We start from the raw sequence: 22,269 nt of genomic DNA, 5'->3' as shown, positions 1-22,269 counted from the left end.
GGAGGAATGGGCATTGTGTGGACTCACAGTGCAGCTGCCTCAGCGCTCGTGAGGGCTTCTCTCTCTGTTGGTTGGGCTTAGGTCAGCCTGGACCTAGGCCCCAGGTAGCAAGTGACCTGTGCTCTGCCTGGGCCAGCACATCTCAGTTAACATCTCACTTAACACCATTCCTCCACGAAGCCCTGTGCATCAGGGCATGTAGACTTGGAGATGAATCAGGTCTGGTCTCCACCTGTACAGAGCTCCGCATCTGGCAAGGAAGATGGGTGGGTCAAGGTAGATGGGGAAAAATACAGTAGAGGTAATAAGTGCGGTGATAGGAATATGTGTACGGTATGTGTGAGTGTATTTTTAAAAAATAATTTATTTCGAATTCGCCTCTGTGCTGAGTTGGAATTTACAAGAGAAAGAGTCAGTGTAATCATGACCATATGCTCATGTGTCCCCTTGCCTGTGCAACTCGGTAAGCTCAGGGCTACCTGGATGAGTGAGCCCCTGCTGCAGCCAGGCCTGTGACCTCTTCAAGGGCATTAAAGCAGGGCCCTTGAGAGACCCTCGGCTACCCTACTTGGAAAAGAGGAGTGGCCTTCCTGGGGAGATGAGGTCCAGGCTAGCTGCTCAGGAAGTGCTTGTGTGTGGGTGTGGGCAGGTGTGCTTGTGAGCGTGCACAGGCATGAGCCCAAGTGTGCATATGGCAGCAGCCAGTGGTCTGTCCTCAGCCCCACAACCGGGTCTTAACTGTGCTAGGCTTGGGCTTGGCCCCTACTTGTCTGCAAGCAGCGGGGCAGGCTGCAGGCAGATCCCAGGGCAGCCCTGAGGCCTCCCCAGTGGTGTGTTTGCTGTGCCTAATTACCCGGCAGTTGTTTAACTATGCAAGCTGCATGCCTGCCTTTATTGCGCTGTGATTGCCGAGCTGCCTATGGGGAGTGTCATAAAAAGATATAAAATGCCCATTATCTGTCTGACGCCCTCCTCCTGGACTGTGGGTGTTTGTGTTTTATTTTATATTTATGGCTCAAGGGAAGCTCTGCAGGAAGGAGAGGGAGGGAAGGAAAGGGAGGGGAGGGGAGGCCTACAGGAATTGGGGGCTGGGAGACTGAGGAGCCCCCTTCTTACTGTGGTCAGCCATGAGCTGAAGGGCCCTGCCGACCAGAGGGGAGATGTGGAAATGGCAGCTGTCCAGGGTCAAGACAGGGTGCTCAGGAGATAAGGCCCAGATCTTCCCCTCCTCCTCCACCTGCAAGTCCTGAGTCTCTGTTTCCACCCTACCTGTGCTAGGTTCCCTGCGTGGAGGCCTGGTCCAGGGCAGTCTGCAGAGGGTTCTGAGAATGCGCTGTGGGAATAGTCTGATCCCTGCTCAGTTCTTTACTGGCTTTGATGACTCGGATCGCCTCCTGGCGCACCATGGCTGGCTTTGGGACAAACACCGTGGGCACCACCCCCTGCTCCTGAAGCCTTCCACCCCTACAGCTTCAGCTTCCCTTTTCTCACCAACCACAGTGAAGTGTTCAGGCTACTCCTCTCCAAGATTCACTGGCTCTTAGGGAAACCTCCTAGACCAGGACAGGGAAGGGAATTAATATTGATTTCAGCACCTGCCCTGTGCCAAACAGAACCTGTGTAAGGCGCTGAGGCAGAGATCAGAGATCAGACAGGGGCCCTACCGTTGAAGAGCTCACACTATGTAACCAGAGTGCCAGCTTCACAGTAGGTGTTCAATAAACATGTGTCAAATGGGATTGAATTCAACATAGCCATTCATTCATTCATTTTATTTTCATTCAGTAAATGGCTATTGAGCACCTACTGGGCCAGGCAGTCTGCCAAGCAATGGGGATAAAATAGTGAGCAAAATAGCAAAATCCCAACCCTTGTTAGTTATTTGAGTTTATTGGAAGAGGAATTTAAGGATTTTAAATCCTGGATATCTGACTCCAAAACCATGTCCTTGCAACTGTGGCGTGTTATTTCCCATACATGAACCATCAAACCCCAAGCTATCCTGTACTGATCATCTAACTTCTCTGCTTGAAAAATCTTGATGTCTACTGAATGAAGTACAAGCTCTCTGGCCTGTCCTTTGAGACCCCCAAAGTACCTCTCCAACTATACCAAGATAGCCTGTGTGACTGTCCACTTCCAGACCTTATTCACATTGGTTCCATTTGCATGGAATGTCCTTTGCTTTATTCCTGCCCAGTGAGCTCCTGCTTATCCTTCAAGACCTAACTCCTTTATGTCCCCTGTGAAGACTTTCCCCCTTTCCCACTGGGAACTTCCTCTCTCTTCAGACACCTGTGTCAAGTGCCTGCAGAGCATGCCGGCACCGTGCTAGAGCTTTCCCTGGCTCTGTTCACTGCTGGTGAGCCTGCACTTCTTCTATCATACTGTATGTGTAAAAAAAGCTTTACTGAGATATAATTCACACACCATACAATTCACCCATTTAAAGTGTTTCAATTCATTGTTTCTTGGTATCTTTACAGGGTTGTGCAACCATCATCACCATCTAAGTTTAGAACATTTTTGTTACCCCTAAAACACAGCAGTCACTTCCCATTTCCCCTCAAACACCCCAGCCCTAAACAACCACTAATCTACTTTCATCTCTATAAATTTGCCTATTCTGGCAATTCTGGGAATTTCTTATATGTGGCCTTCTGTTTCTGGCTTCTTTCACTTAGCATAATTTTCAGGGTTCATCCATGTTGTACCATGAATCAGCACTTCATTTCTCTTTATTGTGAATAATATTCCATTGTATGGATATACCACATTTTTTAAAATTTTATTTATTTTATTTTTATTTATTTTTGGCTGCGTTGGGTCTTCGTTGCTGTGCGCGGGCTTTCTCTAGTTGCAGCAAGCGGGGGCTACTCTTTGTTGCGGTTCGCGGGCTTCTCATTGCGGTGGCTTCTCTTGGTGTGGAGCACGGGCTCTAGGCTCACGGGCTTCAGTAGTTGTGGTGTGCGGGCTCAGTAGTTGTGGGTCGTGGACTCTAGAGCACAGGCTCAGCAGTTGTGGCTTGTGGGCTTAGTTGCTCCGCGGCATGTGGGATCTTCCCAGACCAGGGCTCGAACCCGTGTCCCCTGCATTAGCAGGTGGGTTCTTAACCCCTGCGCCACCAGGGAAGTCCCCACATTTTATTTATGTGCTCATCAGTTGATGGACATTTAAGCTGTTTCTACTTTATGGCTATTAAATAATGCTGCTATGAACATTCGTGTTACAAGTTTGTTTTATTGTTTTTGTTTTGCAGACAGAAAGATGCTTGTCTGTCTCCTAGTAGATTGTGAGCTCCTGAGAATAAGGGTCATTTCTATACTGTTCCCTGCTGTATCCCCAACACTTAGCCTATGGTTAGCACTCAGTAAATGTCAGTAAGTGAATACATCCATGCTCTCTAATTCTCTTTCTCCCTCAAGATGTAATAGCAAATTGTGGGGACCTGTTTTAATCCCATAACCCACTCTGCTTGGGTATAACTGTATATACATACATATCTGCCACCCATGCTGAAGCATAAGTTGATGCGTCAGTGTCCTGGACCATGTCCTTTTCATTCCACTGTTGGCCTTTCTCGTGTTAAGTCCTTCACCCAACAACAGGTGATCTGAGAAACTGAGTTGCCCCCATGATGGCAGATACAACCTCTGGCTAACTTGACGCTGAGGCAGAGACCAAATCCACCCTCCCCTCTTCTCCTGAGGAGGGGCCCTGCCTTGTTTTATGCACAGAGGGCTGAATCTGTGGGAGGACCCTGGAGGGAGTGTGGGGCTGGGTGGCCTCCTGGCTCTAGGCCAGGCTGGCTTTGTGAAAGCTCCAGATGCCTGGACCTCTGAGGAGGAGGAGAGGCTGCCCCTGCCCTTCCAGTCAGTAGCCCATATGAACCAAGTCTGTGGAAGAAAAGGAATTTTCTAGAACCAGCAGCCTCTAAGAGATTAGTAAAACCAATATTTCTCTTTTCTTTGCACTTGGTGATCACCCTAATAGTTTGAGCCCATAATTAGAATTGGGCTTTATTAGGCTAATTAGGAGGTAGGAACGATGGCAGGAGGGCATGTGGAGATGCATCAGCGTGGTGGGCAGTAAATCTAGGGTTTTAAGAGGTTTCTTCCGTAATCAGGTGGTCTGGAAGGCTGCGGGGTGGCTGGGCCCCTCCCCTCCCTTCCTTCTACTCTCATCACTCCTTGAAGTGGCCTTCACACTTTGCCGTCCTTGTCCTCGATGCTGGCAGTGGCACTGGGATATGGGGGCTCCGGAGGGAGGGAGGGAGGAGACCCCACCCGGAGCTTCATTGCCTATGCACGCGCCGTCCAGCCTGGCGGCATGATTACCTTGCTGAGAAATCCGTCCAGGCGCAGGGCTGCTGATAGCAATCATTGATTAAGAGGGTAATTGTCCTGAAAATTCAGATTGATCAGAAGGCAGAAATGATAACTTGTGTAACTGTGTTTAAAGCCACGTCCTGTCAATAGAAGAGACTGAGATGTATCGCGCCAAGAGTGGGGCAGAACGGATGGGTGTGTGCAGGCGGCCGGGCGCTGCCATCCTTCTCTCAGGGCTGAGCAGGATGTTTCTTGTCAGTAGCCTGGACTATTGGAGATTCAATCACTTTTATCTCCCCCTCTCTCTCAATCCAAATGCCTTTTCATATTAGGAAATTAGAATCGGCCCTGCTCATGCAAGATTTATTAGCTCTGCTGAGCAGTCGCACTGAAGAGTAAATGATTTTGCTTTGCTGGAGCTTTTTACACATTAGGACCCAACTTCTTCCCTGCTCTGTGCCACCGGCTGCCTCGAAGAGTGGGCTCTAGAACCAGGCACTCAGAGAGTGAGCTTTTAAAGTCTGGTTTGCGGGGAGAGCATCACTCGGGTCTGGCTTCTCGACCTGCCAGAGATCCTGTTGTGTCTGGCTGACTTTCTTCTATCTGACCTCCGACAGGTCCCTTACTGAGGTCTAGGTTGACTCTCTCTGCTGCAGGGGCCAAGCCTCCTGAGGGGATGAGGTTCACCCCTGAGTTGGATGGCCTGGTGGAGGCATACCTTGGGGGAGGCCCTGAGACTGTGTATTGGGTAAAGGTAGAGGATAGAGGGGCCGCCGTGACTTCTCTTCCTAGGGCCTGGGACTGTCTCACTGTCAGGGGTGGGGCATCTTTCTGAGCCCCTGGGGAAGCTGATTAGAGCAAGTTTAGGGGTGTCTGGGCCTGCTGGCTGCCTGTGTCTAGAAGGCTGCAGGCTTGACTGGCTGAGGCTCCCTGATCTGCCAGCAGTGTGGGCTCTTAGCAAAGGAAGGGCCTCTGGGCTCCATGCTTCTGGAGCTCTGCTGTGGCCTTGGCCTCGGGGGCAGTGTGGTTCTGTGTGCCAGCTGGACCTAGCCTGTCCTGGAGCCCAGGGTACCGGTGGGCTAGGTTGGTTGTAGGGAGGACCATTCTCCTTCAGTGAGACTGTATCATTCTCTCTCCTTCTTGCCCTCCCTCTTCAGCCCCCCACCTCCTTGGGTCACTTGGACCCGTGGACAAATTTCAGTCACTGTCACAATTTCAGCCTTCCCTATCGTAGGTGTCTGATCCTGGAGGCCTGGTAGAGCAGGTGACAGTGTGGACAGTCCTTCTGATATGGGGCTGAGGGAAGGTTAACAGAACTTCTGGATTTTTGGTGGATGGGATATGATCCCTACTTTGCTCTTTGACTTGGCCCTATGAAGCCTCCTTTTCTCTGGACTTTCCCCAGGCAGAGATATAACTGGGCAAACCTGAGAGTTGGGGCTGGAGGTGATGGAGCCCCCAGGAGTGAATGGTGGGAGTAGGTAGCAGCCATTTTGATCCAAAAGGAGGGCTGTGTTTTGGGGCAGAGGGTAGAGAGAGGCTTTTTGGAGGAAAGTATCTGGCAGGTGTCTGCAGGATATTCCCTAGGAGGGATCTGCCTCTCAACAGATCACAAGGCCACCAGCTTTCTACTGAGGGTCTGCTTTGGGTCTTTCCTGTCTACTACCAGACTCTGTCCTTGGAGAAGCCTTGACTTTCTTGGAAGGCTCTTCCTACTAGGCTGGATTGGGCAGGGCAGACATTCCTTCTGCATACGTGCACCCCACCTCCCGCCATGAGGGTCTGCTGAAGAAGAGAGTGGTCCAGGGAGCTTGGTGCAGCCCCGCCTCCCTCCACTCTGATGGACTGTGAAGGGAGTGGGTGCACAGGGCCGAGAGAGCTTCCCCATGCGGAGTGCTTCTGCCTCTGCCTCTGAGCTAGGCTTGCCAGTTGCTTAGGAATACTTTGCAGTCCAGAGGGAGGGTCGAGCCTTGTTTGGCGTAGTCTTCTGCTAGACCTAGTTCGGGCAAAGTCGAGAAAGAATGGAAGCGCCATGGGCAGCTTGGACCTGGGACTAGAGAACTCAGAAGACAGACTGCCAGTGGAGTGAGGGAGACAGATAGTCACTACAGGGTAATGTGAATGCTGTTGCCTTCCAGAGCCCTGAAGAGGGAGTGCCTGAATCCTCCTGGAAGAGCTCAGCCGGGCATCCAGAGGGGGCCCCTTGAACTGAGTCTGAGAGGAGGATGGGAAGTATGCTGTGGAGACAAGTCTGGGCAAGCATGTGGGCAGGGAGAACAAGAAGCATCACAGGTCAGTTGTGTTAGGGCTAGGGCTGGGGCCCAGTGGGGTTTATTGTCCCTGGCACACTTCTCCATCAGAATTTGGAGGTATGGGCCACACCTTGGTTTTAGCAAGCTTGAGAGGTGCCTACTTTCACCATCTAGCTGAGCTGCTAGCAGCTGGGGGCCTTGGATTGGACCAGCTAGGGCCTTAGGTTGGAAAGATGTGCAGGACAGAGCCTTCGGGGACGGGGCCCCAAGCCCCCTCTCTGCTCTGTTCCCTCTCCTCTTCTGCCTAAAGAGCAGGGAAGGGGCAGGGGTTTGTGCTAAGGGAACAGTTCTGGCAAAGCTTTAGGCCAGCTCGCTCCGCCCCTTTCTAAGCCCCTGCCCAGCCCTGTCTCGTGCCCAGACCCAGCCCTGCCGCCAGGGGCCCGATTGGTTCCCTGGGCCTGGTAGGGAGGCTGGGAGGAGACCGGGAAGCCAGGAGACTCATTTTCACTGGAATTTGACCTAAAGCAGGATTGGAAGGGAAGAAAAGGATTTGAACAAAAGTGCAGGCAGGAAGGAGCTGTTAACGAGCCTTTCTTTCTCTTGGGCACGGAGCACGGCGCATAGCGGGGCGCAGCCGCCGCTCTCCTCGTGGCTCTCTGAGACCGCCGCAGTCTCTGGCCGCTGCCTGCTCTCGCTCGCTCTCCTTTTTTCCCTCTCCTCTTTCTCGGCTCTCTCTATTATGGGGACTTGCTCCAGCTCTTTCTCTCTCTTCTGTCTCTCCTTTTGTTCTCTCTTTGTCTATTTATCACACTGTGAAGGTTGAAAGAGATGTTATTAATCTGGGAGAATGAAGGCAGGATTAGTGGTATGAATCGGATTTTGAGAGGTGTAATGATAGAAAGACTCGCTCGGCTGGCGGCCTGCGTGAGCTTGATAAATGGGGAGCACTCCAGACTGACTCGCGCCTTCCTCCGCGCTGTGCGCCCTGCCCGCTGGGGCGTGCCGCGCTCTCAGATCTGCCAGCCAGCCCACCCCGCTCCTACCTGAACCAGAGCAAAAAGCCAAGGGTAAAGCAGACACAAATATCTCCCATCGCACTTGGAGACATCATTGCTTTCAGCACCCTTTTCAAGCGGAGGCCTGTTGAGTTCTCAAAGGACTGTGGGCAGAGGGAGTGGGGACCCAGACTTCTGTCTGCTTCTAGGGCCTGTGTGGGTGGAGCTTCCCTCCTGCCCCTGAAATGGATGTCAGAGGTTGGAAGTGATGAGACAGTCCCTAGACTAGTCAAGCAAGAGTACCAGACCATATGTAATAGGTTATTAAGCAAAGTGCTGTTGGGAGAACTGTGGAGGTCAGGGTGGCACGTGGAGGAGGGAGGAAGAAAAATCAGGAAGGACTTCCTGAAGGTGGTGTCCTGGCAGACAGGATTTGGAGAGGGTAGAGGAAGGCCAGTGTTCCAGGTGGGAAAATAGCATAAGCAAAGATTGGGGGATGGCAATAAGCCTGACTCTTCTGGGAGGCTGAAGAGCCTCAGAACTGGTGAATTTCAGACCAGGAAGGGACCTAAGAAATCAAGTAATTAAGCAACCCGCCCCCACCTTTAAGTTTTTAAAGTATAGCTGATTTACAGTGTTGTGTTTGTTTCAGGTGTTCAGCAAGGTGATTCGGTTTTATATATATATATATATATATATATATATATATATATATATATATATATGTATTCTTTTTCAGATTCTTTTCCTTTATAGGTTATTACCAGATAGTAAATATAGTTCCCTGTGCTAAACAGTAGGTCCTTGTTGTTTATCTATTTTATATATAGTAGTGTGTATCTGTTAATCCCAAACTTCTAATTTATCCCTCTCCCCCACCCCCCAGCCCCGTGTTTTCCAAAGAGGAAACAGGCCTGGAGACTGGAGTTGCCATTTCCTGAAATGATTTTCTATTCCAGTCCTGTTCTGTGTTCTAAAGGTGCCCCTTCCCTTATCCTTGGACGTTACAGTGAACCTTTCCCTCTTCTCTCCTTAGTGGCTTTAGTCACAGCCTTTCACCCTTCATCTTTGCGACCGGAAGCTCCTGGCTTAGGTTCACTGCTGCTCAGGGTCCTCCTCACACGCCTGCCCGCCGCCCGATCTGCAGTCTCTGTGGGAAGTGCTGTCTGTCCCAGCCTGCTGCGGCTTGTGCGGTGAGGAGAGGACTAGGAGCAGCACTCCGCACGCCGGGCTCCAGATGCCTCGGGCCTGAGCACTGTCCTCCTTTCTGTCTCTACTGCAGTTCTCTCTAACCACTCTCTATCGCAGTGACCAGGCACTTACTGACATCTGTTTCCTTGCAAAGGACTGTGAGTTCCACAAGGACAGGGTCTGCGTGTGATTCAGTTGAGTTGCCAGGGTCGGGCAGGCCTTCAGTAAATGTGTGAATCTTACAATGAACCAATGAGGTCAGTTGCTCTCTTGCAGTTTCTTTCTCTCCTTCTAGATAAAAAAAATGGTCCCTGGTTCCCAGGCCTGTCTACCCTTGGGAATAGGGATGGGTAGGTGTGCAAAGGAACTCACTTTTGATGCTGGTGGAGCACCCAAGATCGCATAGCATGGCAGTGGTAGATACTTGGATGGCTTCCCGTCGCCTTAGGAAACAGTACAAAACCCTCATCGTGTCCTATGAGGCCCTGGATTTTCCTGCCTTCCTCATTAGCCTCATCTCTTGCTGGCTTTCTGTGCTCCAGGGACACTAGCATTGACTTGATTCCTTCCAAGTGCTGTTTGCCTAAAGGCCTCAGCACGTGTCATTCCCCTGTTGCCTTCCTGTCAGTCAGTTTCTGCTGACCTGTCCTGAGTTCCCTAGCTAGGTCAGATTCCTCTCTTCCATCCTATAAACAGCCTGCCTTTCTTCTTTGAGCCCTTATGATAACTTAATGATTATTTATGTTGCTATTCATTTAACATGGGCTTTCTCTAATAGACTGGAAGCTGTCTGAGGACAGTACTGTGTCTGTATTGCTACAAGTACACATATGGCCTGGCATATAATAGGCTCTCATAGTAATGTTTGTTGTGACTAAGTCGGTGTGAGCCTGAAGTCCACACTGTTTCATCGTGTCACATCCGGGTAAAGTGAAGGTGGAGATGACAATCCTGGTGAAGAGGCCAGGATGTTGGGTGTGCCCAGAGAGAAGTCTCTTTGGGCCTTAGCTCTGGAGGCTCTAGTGTTCAGCCGTCCCATCTCTCAACCTTCGTTGTTTCCGTCCAAACATCAGAGAAGAGAAGGGCCTCATTGACCCTAAAGGCTTATTCTCTTCCTGGGTGAGCTTATCCACTCCAGCAGTTTCCTGCACCCCCCATGTGCTTTCCTAGGACTTTCTTGTCTCAGCTCAGACCATGGAACTGAGCTTCTGGCCTGCATATCCACCTTCCGCAGCCACCCAACCTTGGATGTCCCATTGAAAGCCATCTTGGTCCTTCTCAGTTATTCCCCCTCTAAGGCTGGTTTCTCCCTTGGGGCTCTTGTAGGATATCAGTCCCCCACCACGTGTGAGTTAACATGTCTCTCCTTCTAGTTTGGAAGCTCCTTTTTTCTTTTTTTTAAATCTGTATTGAATTTGTTACAATATTGCTTCTGTTTTATGTTTTGGTGTTTTGGCCGTGAGGCATGTGGGATCTTAGCGCCCCAGCCAGGGATCGGACCCGCACCTCCTGCATTGGAAGGCGAAGGCTTCAGCACTGGACCGCCAGGCACGTCCCTAGCTTGGAAGGCAGCGAGCGGCCTAGTGTGCTTTATCCCCAGCACCGGGCACAGAGCTTGGCACATGGATTTGCTCATTAAGTGTGTGTTACATGAGCAAGCCAACAAAGAGGGAGGGAGGTCTGGGATGAAGGTTTGAGCACCCTTTCCATTTTCCTAGGGAGAAAGAAGTGAAGGTGTGTGTGCTGGGTGCCAGCATGTACCTGCCTTCGTTTGTGAGGGCTGGGTGGCCGTGGTGGTGGTGTCACATGCTCAGTAAAGGCTTATATTTTAATTTGGAAAGGACTTTAGAAACTTAAAGTGCTTTGCCTAAGTGCTGACTGCTATTAGTGTCTCCTTTTTATTAGGAAAAAGGACATGATTTTTCTCTTTCATCTTCAGGCCTGTCCAACTTCTGAGAGTCAAACTTAGCAAAATGCCTGCCCCTCACTGAGGACTAGTTACATGCTAAGTTCAAAGCTTTGGACTTGAAACACAAAATTCTGCTTTGCAGACTGGTTTCTGACACCCCTGAGGGGATTAGTCCTGACAGCTCAGTATCAGGAAGGGGGTGGGAGAGACAGGGTCATTTGACATAGTTCAGGCTGCAGTCCCAAGCCCCTCCCTTCTCCATATAGGCCTGGGTGGGAGGACATAAGAACTTGGACCATCTGGGGGGATGGGAGAACGGCTCCAGTGGTTATCAGAAATCCACTTGTCATGCAGTAGTCAGGGCCAAACTTCAGAGGGAGAATTGGGGAGGAATGGCCTCAAGAAGAATTGGGTCTGTTCAGCTCAGGGATGATAGGATTGAGAGGCAGAGACATCACAGCTGCTGGACTTGGTGATGTTAAGAGCTGCCAACACAAAGGGCTAGGTCAAGGGAGGGAGTATGTGTAGCAATAGTAGGAGGAATTCTGGTCTAGGAGGCCATGAGACAGGAACTTGCCTTGTGCCCTACAAGCACCTTTGAGGGCCTTGCTGGTATGAAGGAAAGGTGACAAACACCCCTCCCCATGGAGAAGATTTGGCTCTGCAATGGCAGGAGGCCTGGCAGGCCCGGGTCTGCCAGACTTCTCTCTGGGCACACCCAACATCCTGGCCTCTTCACCTGCCTTGTTGTTGGCCCTCTCTGTGTGGCCTCTGCCCCACGCTCTTTCCTGAGCAGCCACAAGACAGACAGCACCCTGGTCTCAGTCTGGCCTATGTCTGCCAGCCCCAGATGCTGAAGGCTCTGCCCATGGCTGAGGTACTGGGAGGTGGGAGCTTTGACCCATTCTTGCTAGTGCCCTGCAGTTCCCATCTCCTAATCGGGCCCTAATCTGGGGGAGCTAGGGCGGGGGTGGGGTGGGGGGAGTACCTTGAGCCTTCTGCCTTAACTGAATTTCCATACCTCCTGTTGTTAATTATAGAGATGTAATAATGCGATTAGTGCACGATTAAAAAAAATCCCTGATATGATTACCATGGATTTAATATCACATGATATATCATTATATCGTTATGCAGTGACAGATGTAATTGAAATACACTTATTGGAGCCGGGGGTGGTGTTTCATTCAATCCCCAGCACCCCGGGGAGGAAAGGGCTGGCTCAAAAGAAGCAATGGGAGAAGAAATTGTAATGAAAACAAAGAAAACCCACAATGTAGCTCTCACTCTGGGCAGCTGGCTCAGACTGACCTGCTGCCTTGACTCTGTGGCGGTGCATGTGGAGCCCCAGACAGGCCAGCCTCTTCTGTGGAGGCTCAGGCGGCACGGCTCAGGATCCTGCTCCTTATCTGGTTCTCTCCCCAGAGACCTCAGTGTCCCCAAGTCCACTCTGACTCAGCAGTGAAGCAAGGGCTCTGGGAACATGAGGAAGATTGCTCTACCTAAAAATAGACTCAGTACCCAAGGGATCAAACTGCGCTGGCAGCTGTCTTCCAAATGTTGTGGGTCCTGGACCTGTAGCACAACCCCTGCCTTTGCTGTGGTGATGGTCCCGTGCACTAGAGGCAGCTGTCCTGTTGTAGGCAGTGAGCAGGAAGGTTAAGTACACAGAGAAAATAATTATTCCACTCAAGTGCTGTTGATGGACAGAGGCGGCAGCAGCTCTGGTGCCCCTGAAGTATGTTGGAAGCCAAGGAACACTGTGAACATGGAGAACTACCAGCTGGAGGTAGGAAGGATGGGTTTGTGTCACCTGATGGGAGTGTCCATCCTTTTGCTGCTATAGCCATGCTGGCCAGGTCTCTGCTGGCCCAAAGAATGGAGTCAAGACCACCCATAAGACCAAAGAGTTCAGAAAAGGAGAAGGGAGACAGGGCCACTCTCCCTTTCTTTCCTAACCCAGGCAGCTGAGCCCCCAGTTCCAAGGATGGCTGGGGGTCGGGTGGGATTGCTGTTCTGCTGGGCAGGATCACAGTGGTTCCTGAAGGAGACTGAATAGGATTGGCAGGAGCAGCAACTCTGAAAACCAGGCCTTTCTGCCTGGCGGAATTATATCCAGAGAGATGCTTTCCTGCCCTTCCCTCAAAGGAGGCCGTTCAGAGAGAGCAGACAAAGCCCCACCCTGAGAGTCTCCCAGCATCATGGGGTAACCGATTTGTAAACAAATCTAATAATACAGATGCTATTCAGAGTCTGGGTGGGTTTAAGGAAGGGACAAGTCAGGAAAGGCCTGGTGATGGAAGATACTTTTGAATTGGGTGTTGAAAGAAGAGTATGTGTTCATTAGGGGGAAAAAGTGGGAGAAGGCAGAGGGCATACTAGGTAGGCTGAAGGAATTGCTCGAGTAGAGTCTTGGGGGCATGAAACAGCAATCTCAGGACTTGGTGAGAGGTAAGGAAGAAGAAGGAAGCAAGGCTGGCCCCCACATTTCTGGTAGACCAGGTAGGTGGTAAGGGTTTTCACTGGGACTTGGGAGCCCAGGAGAAGGAGCACTTTGGAGAGGAGATGTTGAAATTGGTTTTAAACCTACTGAGAATGAAGTGCCTGAGTGGAATCCAGGTGGAAGTGCCCGGTAGGCAATAGACTATATATGTTTGACACTCAAGTAGTGGCAAAAAATATCAATTTGCAAGTTGGAGAGGTTGAAGACCAGGGAGTTTAAGAAATCACCCAGGGAGAGTGGTAGAGCACAGACAGAAACAGGAAGGGAACATGCATAAGCCCACACATGACCAGATGAATGAGACTCTACAGGAGACTGTGAGGAAGATGTCAGAGAGAGGGGAAAACTCAAAGAGTAGGGTGTTGAGAAAAATCAAAGGAGAAGGATTTCAAAGATGTGAAGCAGGCTGCAGGGTGGCAAAGGCAGCAAGAGCCTGAAACTGTCCATAGACGTGGGCAGCATGGTGAGGACTGTTGACCTTCGCTGGAGCTAAGTGACATGATAAGGCTGGCAACCAGACTGCAGGGGTTAAGGGCTGTTGGAGAGGTGAGTGGAGACAGCCTTGAGAAGTTTGGTTGTTAACAGGAGAACAGACAGTAGCTGGATCAGGATGTGGAATGAATGGAAGACTTTCAAAATAATTATCTAATACTTACATAACTTTCAAAGAGCCAGGCATCGTTTTAAGCACTGTGCATGCAATAACTCATTCACATCAACTCTATGGGGTAGGAACTGTTTTTACCCCCATTTTACAAAAAGGAAACTAAGACACAAAAAGTTATGTAAAGATGATAGAGATTCAAGCATACGCTTGAATGCTAACGGAAAGGAGCCAGCAGAAATGGGGAGGTTCAGAATTTAGAAAGAAAGGGGATACTAGATGAAACAGGGCCTGAGGAGGTGGAAAAAGAGTGAGATGTACAGCACAAGTGTGGGCTTGCCCTTAGACTGGAAGTGAGGTGTCTCTTCCATTAGAACAGCATTGGTGCACGAGCAGGTGGGGAAGGATACAGATGCATTTGTATATGAAGGGCATGCAGTTGGAAGAGTTCTGCCTAGCAGCTTTTATTTTCTTTGTGAAAGTAGGAGGGGAGTAGGGTGGTTGGATACCATTGAGGGTTGCTAAGATAGTGATCTTGGATCTATAGTGGCCACTTTCTATACAGAACAGTGACTTCTTTCCAGCATCACTGAGCTCAAGTGCATGTGTGGTGAAACAGAGTCATGTTGGGGTTTCTTAGGGAAGATATACTAGGATAAATGGGCAGGGAAGTTGAAGATTGGGCTGGTTGAAGTCATAGATTCAAGAGGTCTAGGTTTGGTAGAAAAGGGCTAGAAGGGGATTGACAGACGAGGAAAAAAAGCAAGAGTAGAGGGAGAGAGGGTTCAAAAGCTGGAAGGACAGAGGCTGCGATCAGAGTGGAATCTGTCATTGTATGATTCCAGAGGGAGAGCAGTGCTGGGTAATAAGGCCCAGGGTGTGGCCCCAGGGACAGATGGCTGAAATTGGTAGAGGAGAAGGTCATTAGAGCACAGGGAGCTGAGAAATCAAGAGGCTAGATGCATGAGTGGGTTTATCCTGTAGATACTGAAGTTACCCAGAGTGATGATGATTTGGAATGAGGTTCCAGAGAGAGAGGAAGAATTGTCTAGAAGCAGCCAGAAAGAGGAAGTTGAAAGTATTGACACAGTGTATCCAGAAGTGAGTAGGCATTAGTTTTCCAGAACTGCTGCATAACTAATCACCCAAAACTTAGTGACTTAAAACAACGACAGCTGTTTTATTATCTCTCGTGGTTTCTATGAGTCAGGAATTCAGGAAAGGCTCAGTTAGGTAGTTCTGGCCCAGGTTCTCTCATGTATTTGTGGTCAGTGACCGGAGCTGGCACAGTGTGTGGGTGGAGCAGCTGGGGGCTGGCTGGGCATCTCTCTTTCTTCACCTAGTCTCATGGCTTCTCCATGTGGTCTCTCCTTGTGGACTAGTTTGGGCTTCCTCACAGCATGGCTGCCTTGGAGCAGTCTTACCACTTACAAGCAGCTCAGGGCTCCAGGGAAAATGTTCCAGCGAGTGAGGAGGAAGCTTCCTCAGCATTTCTGAAATAGCCTTGAAATCACATCACATTACTTCTGCATTACAGTTTTGGTTGAAATAGTAAAAAAAAAAAGCCCACTCCATTTCAAAGGGAGAGGTATAGACTCCCCCACTTTTTTTATGATTTTTTAAAAAATTAATTAATTTGTTTATTATTTATTTTTGGTTGCGTTGGGTCTTTGTTGCTGCGCGCAGGCTTTCTCTAGTTGCGGCGAGCGGGAGCTACTCTTCATTGCGGTGCGTGGGCTTCTCATTGCGGTGGCTTCTCTTGTTGTGGAGCGTGGGCTTCAGTAGTTGTGGCACATGGGCTCAGTAGTTGTGGCTCGTGGGCTCTAGAGCTCAGGCTCAGTAGTGTGGCGCACGGGCTTAGTTGCTCCGCGGCATGTGGGATCTTCCCAGACCAGGGCTCGATTCTGTGTCCCCTGCATTGGCAGGCGGATTCTTAACCACTGTGCCACTAGGGAAGTCCTAGACTCCCCCTCTTGATGGCGGGTTTATCAGAGTCATATTGCAAGAAGAGCATGTATGAGATGGAAGATAATGTTATGACAGTCACTGGAAAATACAGTCTGCCGTGATCGGTGTTAAGCTGAACCTGGAAAAGGGAGAGGGACCAGCATTCTCAAAGGCAATCTGCATTTTGGGTGATGGCACCAAGAATATTTGGAGGTGGCAGTGAGAGTGGGTGTTCCTGAGTGACCTCAGGTATACCGGGGAGAAAGAACTATCATCCCATCTTATAGTACAGGAAGTTGAGGCTCAGAGAGGTTTAATAACTCATCCAAAGTTATGGTGCTAATAATTGGCAGAATTGGGAACCAGCGCCTGAGCCTGAACACACTGCCTTTCCATGAGGCCTGGGCTGCTGGGTACGCCATCCTCATGTATACTTGTTGCCTTGGTACTTGGTTCACCAACTATAGATGTGCTGGCCAGTTAAAGAAAAGGTTAGGTAGTAGTTATGTCTGTCAGACTCTCTCTCCCCCCATCCTCCAGAGTATCACCTCTATATCTTTGCCTGTTGGGTGTTTATGGGGAAGGCAAGTGATTTGATTTGGTTCCTCCTCTTGGGAAATGGCCCTTCAGCCTTAGGCCCACAGGGTAACCTCGTGGGGAGGATGGATGGGTCAGATGTGCTGCTGCCAGCTTGCAGGCTCTGGGTTTTCTGGAAGTTGCAGAGCAGTTTGTGCTTCTCTTTGCGGTCTGAGCTGGGTTCTAGACCCAGCCGCTGCCCTGCCCACTCTGTGTCCACCCAACTCTCAGGGCCCTGGTAAGGTAGCAAATGGGTGGGCAGAGACACCCTAGCAGCTGTCGATGCCTCTTCTTTCCTCTTTGAAGGATCTGATGCTGCTGCCGATGAGGGCTACTTCATCTATTAAACCCAATACACTTGTCGCAGCTGCTAAGCCCCCGTAAGCCGCCGGGCGCAGTGTTTGTGATGGGACTGACAGTGCATGGAGGAGGCTGATTATACACGATTCCATTTCGCGGGCCCAGCAATGTAATTTCACAGGGCGATCAGCGTTTGCATGTAATAGCAGGCTGTGCTGAGGTGTCAGAATATTAAAGGCGCTAATGGCAAAGCTCCCTGTTACACAGGGGGCCACCCGCCGCGCCTACAGCAGGGCTGCGCGGCAGGCCCGTCGCAGATGGCTGGCCACTAAGCTAATGGGGCAGCAGCCAAAGCGGGCAGAGCCGCGAGAGGGGAGAGCCAGCCGGGAACAGCTCGGCACCTGCTTCCCTGCGCATGGAAATTACAGCAGCCCAGGGGAAGGAAAGTGTGTGTGCCTGCCTGGCACAGGGCTGGGGTGGGTGGTTTAGGAGGCCCAGCATCTTTCACCCTGACTCTACCTGCCCTGGATAGGACTCCTCCGTCATCCTTCCACCTGCCGCACCCTCTGGCCAGGAAGCCACAGATGGGCAGGTTGGGCCCTGGTAGCTGGGAAAGGTGCAGCTAGAGAAGTGGCACCCAGAGAATTTGGAACCAGAATGGGAAAGGGGCACAGGCACAGGCTTTGGCTCTTAAATTTCTGCCCAGCACTGATCAGGGTCAGAAAGCTTTTGGGTCCCTTACCCCACACCCCAAAGGCTGGCAGAAGAGAGGGAGGGAGTGGGGATAGGAAGTAGGTGGGAGAAAGGGGGTAGACAATATTAGGGCCCCTTGACTGATGACAGCGGCCAGTGTTGCACAGAGCTGGGAGGCAGCCCTCAAGATATTTTCTCCTTCCACCCACGTTGGCTGCCCCAGCCACACCCCAGCCTTTGCCTGTTCTCATCAAGCTTGCTCCTGTTATTCTCCTTTGTCCTTGCTGTGTCTTCTTCCTGGTGCCTCCAGTACCACTTCCTCCAGGAAGCTCTCCTAGCCATCTCCAACCCCTCATGGGCCTGTCTTTCTCCACTGTGCTTGTGGGCAACCCACAGGGGACAGCCTCCCCAATCCTCCTGCTCTGGTGGTTCTCTGATCCCAGCCTTGACTTCTCAGCCAGAATCTCTGAGATATAGCCCACATCACCTTGCCCTGAGCTGGACTCCTGGGAAGGCTCTGCTAAGATTCACAGATGGATGTAATCTCTTAGGGAGGATGCCTGAAGGGAGTAGGGAATGGAAGGATGGGCTGAGTCACCTGAGGGAGAGTTTGGTGGGTGTGTGTACTCGTGCTCGATGGTGTATATATCTGGGGTTGGGGGGAGTAGGGGAGGGACTTTAGAATGGAGTGCTGTGGGTGGTGGGCATGTGGGTGCAGGCTCACAGGGGCAGCAGATGCAAGATGCAGACCACACATTGATAGGAGCACAAATTGTGACAGGACCCTGTGTTCTCTGGGTGGCTCTCTGCTGGCTGTGCCTGAGGGGTACCTGGGATAGCAGGAGTTGAGGGGAGCTTGTGGGGCTGTGCCCTGGTACTGTGCCTAGGGGGGGTTCCACGAGGCAGGTGGTCACGTCTGAAGGTTCAGCTCTGCAGAGGTGCATGGCAGTACCTGGAGGAGATATGCCAGGGTTCTCAGCAGGGACAGCAGGGGGAGAGCCCAGGCTGAAGGAGAGCAGTTTTAATTAACCGTTTTTAATATCATTTTGGACTTTGGCTGGTATGTGAAGGCCCCGCTGGAAGCAGCATTTGTAAATATTAAATCCCTCTTATTAGGAGCTTGGCAGACCCATGTGCACGTGCCTTCCCCTCCCCCCGCCCATGCCCCCCTGAGGAAATGCTGGATGAGGCCATGTCACGGCAGCAATTGGTTATCACGCCTTATCTGGGAGTACGAAACTGTGCGGCATGACACCCGCGGCCGTGGTGGAGACGCCAATTCATCTCGCCTCGGCTCTGACAAGCTAGACTGCCCTTCCTGAAAGGCATTCGTCAGGCGGGACCGGGCTGCCGCCTTGCCTCGTACCCCTGTTTTCCCCCCGTGGGTCCCCGCTTGCCCTGGACCAGCCAGGCCCAGTCTGGCCCTCCTGGTCTCTGCTGCCCTCCACCCCGCTTCCGCACATCCCCGTCTGCAGAAGATCTTGGGGAGTCATAATTATAATAATAATCTAATCATGGTGACGCATCGGGGCAAGCGCCTAATGTTATCTGAAGTGGTCTTCCCGCTTAACTGCGATAAGACTCAGGATGACGTGCAGATAACGCTGAGCTGCCCTGTCCCCGAGCCGCAAGCGGAGCAGAGGGGCCTCCGCAGCCCTGCCGCCCGCCCGCCGCTTTAAGCCGGGAAGCGGCAGCACCTGCTAATGCAAGTGTTTAATATTTGATGGGCTGGGATAAAGCAGGATCACCTTCGAATTGAATTGAGTGTCAGCCGAGAATCTATTACTGAAATTCGGGTGTGATTTGACAGCAAAGTAGACGATGTTATTCTTCACTAGTTACTGCAATCTTCTCCCCGACATCACTTAAATATTTTTTTCTTTGCTTGAGTAAACACACATTATCCTTCTTTTTTTCCCCCTTCCTTCCCTTTTTCCTTTTTAGAGGGGGAAAAAAACCCATCCAGCTCGCCTTCTCCAGGCTGATAGAGTAGATTGTTATTTCTTTATTTGTCCTATTAAATGGAATTTCTGATCGTTTAATCCGCCCTTTGTAAGTGATTTTAAAGTACTTGAAAGCCAGCCCGCCACTGCTCTCTGGCCCACTGCGCTCCAGCCGCGGCCCTGACCACGCTCAGCAGCTCCTCCAGCTGTGCACCGCCCACTGGCTGTTCTCCTTGCTGCCTGTGTCCCAGCTCTGCCCTGGCTCCAAGCCAGCGTCCTCTCCCCTGTCCTTGAGCCTCACGCTCAGCCCCCGATTTGTGGGTACAGCTGTGGCCTGGGGAAGGGTGGGAGGGTTCGCTGGGAAGTTGGGCTGTGGCTGGTACCTCTGTGGTCAAGGAAAGTGGCTTTGGAGGGGGCTGAGGTTGAAGTACACTGGCTCCTAGCCTCCCAGTGCCCAAGGGGCTGAGGCTTTGGTTCCTGCAGCTGGGAAGGAAGGGTACTAGACCTCTGCCCAGCCCCTTGGTCCTGGCACAGCCTGTGTGTCCAGCCTCCTGTCCTCCGTTTTTGACCCCGTGCTGGGCACTCTTCCACTGGGAGGCAGTCTATAGTGGGATGGGGACCTCCTGGGCCCAGTGGTGGGTGGGGGCTCTGCAGTGCCTACCTGACCATGGCTAGCAGTCACCTTAGTTCCACCAGTGGACTCACCATCCAGCTTCTGGAAACTCACCCAAGCTTCATTCCCACTGACCACTGTCCCACACGCTGTCACCTTCCTGCCCCTGGGAGGACAGCCTGGTGTTTGGGGACTTCTAAGGTGAGGAGATGGGCAATGTTTGAAGAGTCAACTAGCCTCGCAAGCCCACTGGTAGAAGCCTGGGACTTGCTAGCAGGCTGAACAGGAATTAAATCCCTGTTGGGCCACTTAATAACATTCTAACCCTTATAAGTCTCTTCTTGGCCTCAGTTTCCTCATCTGTGACATCTGGTCATGGAGCCTGTAAGGGATGTAAGAGAAGGTGCTGTCCCTGGCCTGACGTGTGCCCCGCCCCCCCACCATGGAGGTGGGTGGCGGCCAGGGGACAGAGGGGGACAATGGAGTGCTGGGGGCCTGAGCAGATCGATACCCCCAGCACTTCCTTCCCCAACCCCAGGAAAACAATTAAGTACAGATCGATGGGTGGCCGCTTTGAATATGCATAAGTGAGCACTTGACCTTCAGCGAGATCTGCTCCCCACCACACACACACACACACACACACACACACACACACTTCACATGCTCCCCTCACAGCTGCCTGAGTCAGCCAGGTGAGCTTACCCCTCCTCAGCTGAGCCCCCATGTGGCACTCAGCTCCGCAGTCTGGCCTGCCTCCAGGTCAAAAGCAACTTGACCACAGGCAGGTAGTTGGCGCCCTGGTCTCTGGCTTCAGTTTTCCTGTCTGTGGAGTGAAGTCTGGATATATTGGTCTCCAAGTCCCTTCCGACAGCAGTCTTTGTGACCAGTAATGCTGTGGGGAGGGGGCCCAGCAGAGGGCCGGGGACTCTGGAAAGGGGGGGCGTGGGGTGAAGCGGATGCCCTATGAGAGGAGGGGTCCTGATCAGGAGAATCTTAGTAAATGGGAGCTGTAGAAAGGAGCCTGGTGAGGGGCACCCCATGGGAGCCGGGGGCCTCTGATGGGGAGACGCCCAGGAGAAAGGGAGCTGTGGAGAAGGAAGGGGTTTTCTGGAGGGGGCCCCGGTGGAAAGGGGACCCAGCAAGGGGACTCTCATGAAGTGGCATGATGAGAGTAAGCCCTTGCTGGGAAGACATGGGGGGCTGGGGGTGTTGGTGAGTGATGGGATTGGGTCAGGGGTCAGGGCCTCTGGTAACCACTCTTGCCTCCTGTCTTCCAGGCTTACAGCTTCGCCATGGGCTGCTGGCCCAAGAATGGACTTCTAGACATGAACAAGGGCCTCAGCCTGCAACACATAGGCCGGCCCCACAGCGGCATTGGTCAGTCCCTCCACATATCCCTCTGGCAACTCGGTCCATCCCCTGCCCACATGCCCCAGTCCCCTGGCACACAGAGGGGTTCCATGGCTCATTCAGTGCTCCAGCCAGGTGCTCTCCCTAGCTGGGGGGAGCAGGGAATGGGGGTGGAGTGAGGGGAGTAGTGGAATCTGACCATTGGAAAGGATCTCTCAAAACAATATTCAAGAGGAGGCTGGGGTCTGGGCTTTGGGTGGGTCACAGGTGGCCTTGGATTCAGGCCAAGGGATCCTGCCCTTGGCTGCATCTCTGATGGGTGATGTCCTCAGAGGGGTGGGCACATGTCAGCTTACCCAACCCCCGTGGAGCTAGAGAAGGCTGTTTAATATTGTTTCAAGTCTGTGGCCACTAAACTGGGCGATCAATGGGAGTTAAGGAGATGAATTATTTAAACCTCACCAGCTTTTAATTAGTCAGGGTCCTTCTGACCGATGGCTCTGTCCACAGGGTATTGAACTCCCCCGTAGGAGCAGCAGCCTCCATTGAGCGGTGCCTGGGTTGGGAGGGGCCACGTGGGGTGCCAGATGGGGGTGCACCCTCAGGGGGATTCCTGCATGGGAGGGGGCTGGTTCTAGGCATTGGAGGCTCTGCTAGCTTCTTATATATCATTGTGGATATGTGTCTGTGAGTGTGTGTGTGTGTGAATGGCACCTTCAGCTGCATGTCTCTGTGTTTGTCTAGGGGTTTATATGTGTCCATGTATGTGTATCTTTTTTGAGGGATGCGTGTATGTGTGTATGTGTAACAGTGTATCTATATACATTTTCCTGGGGGCACCTGTCTGTGTATGGAAGCAACCATCAGCCTGTATGTGTATCCATCAGAAAGTGTGTTTGTTCATTTCTGTGTATCTTATTTTGTGTGTGCATCTGCACACATGTGCATACAAATGCTTTCAAGCAGAGTACTTGACAGGCATAGGCTTTGTTCCAAGTGGGGAGGAGCAGGGGTGTCCCTGGGTGGTGCTACGACATTATCATAACCTGTGTACCTTTGGGG

At 51.6% G+C, this 22,269-nt stretch overlaps 1 protein-coding gene across 7 annotated transcripts in view; it reads left to right on the top strand.

Annotated features, from left to right (window-relative positions):
- The window catches only part of ERI3 (ERI1 exoribonuclease family member 3), a 128,140-nt gene that overhangs the window by 81,668 nt on the left and 24,203 nt on the right, over nt 1–22,269 (top strand). For all 7 annotated transcript variants that reach the window (XM_036859651.1, XM_036859688.1, XM_036859670.1 and 4 more), the window contains one exon: nt 21,135–21,234. In XM_036859651.1, coding sequence (XP_036715546.1) covers nt 21,135–21,234 — 100 coding nt within the window. The remainder of the gene's footprint in view (nt 1–21,134; nt 21,235–22,269) is intronic.

The sequence above is a fragment of the Balaenoptera musculus genome, chromosome 1 (genome assembly GCF_009873245.2).
Source record: "Balaenoptera musculus isolate JJ_BM4_2016_0621 chromosome 1, mBalMus1.pri.v3, whole genome shotgun sequence".
In the NCBI taxonomy this organism is placed as follows: domain Eukaryota; kingdom Metazoa; phylum Chordata; class Mammalia; order Artiodactyla; family Balaenopteridae; genus Balaenoptera; species Balaenoptera musculus.
Note: the sequence above shows the minus strand (reverse complement) of the source record. Positions and strands in the feature narration are given on the sequence as shown.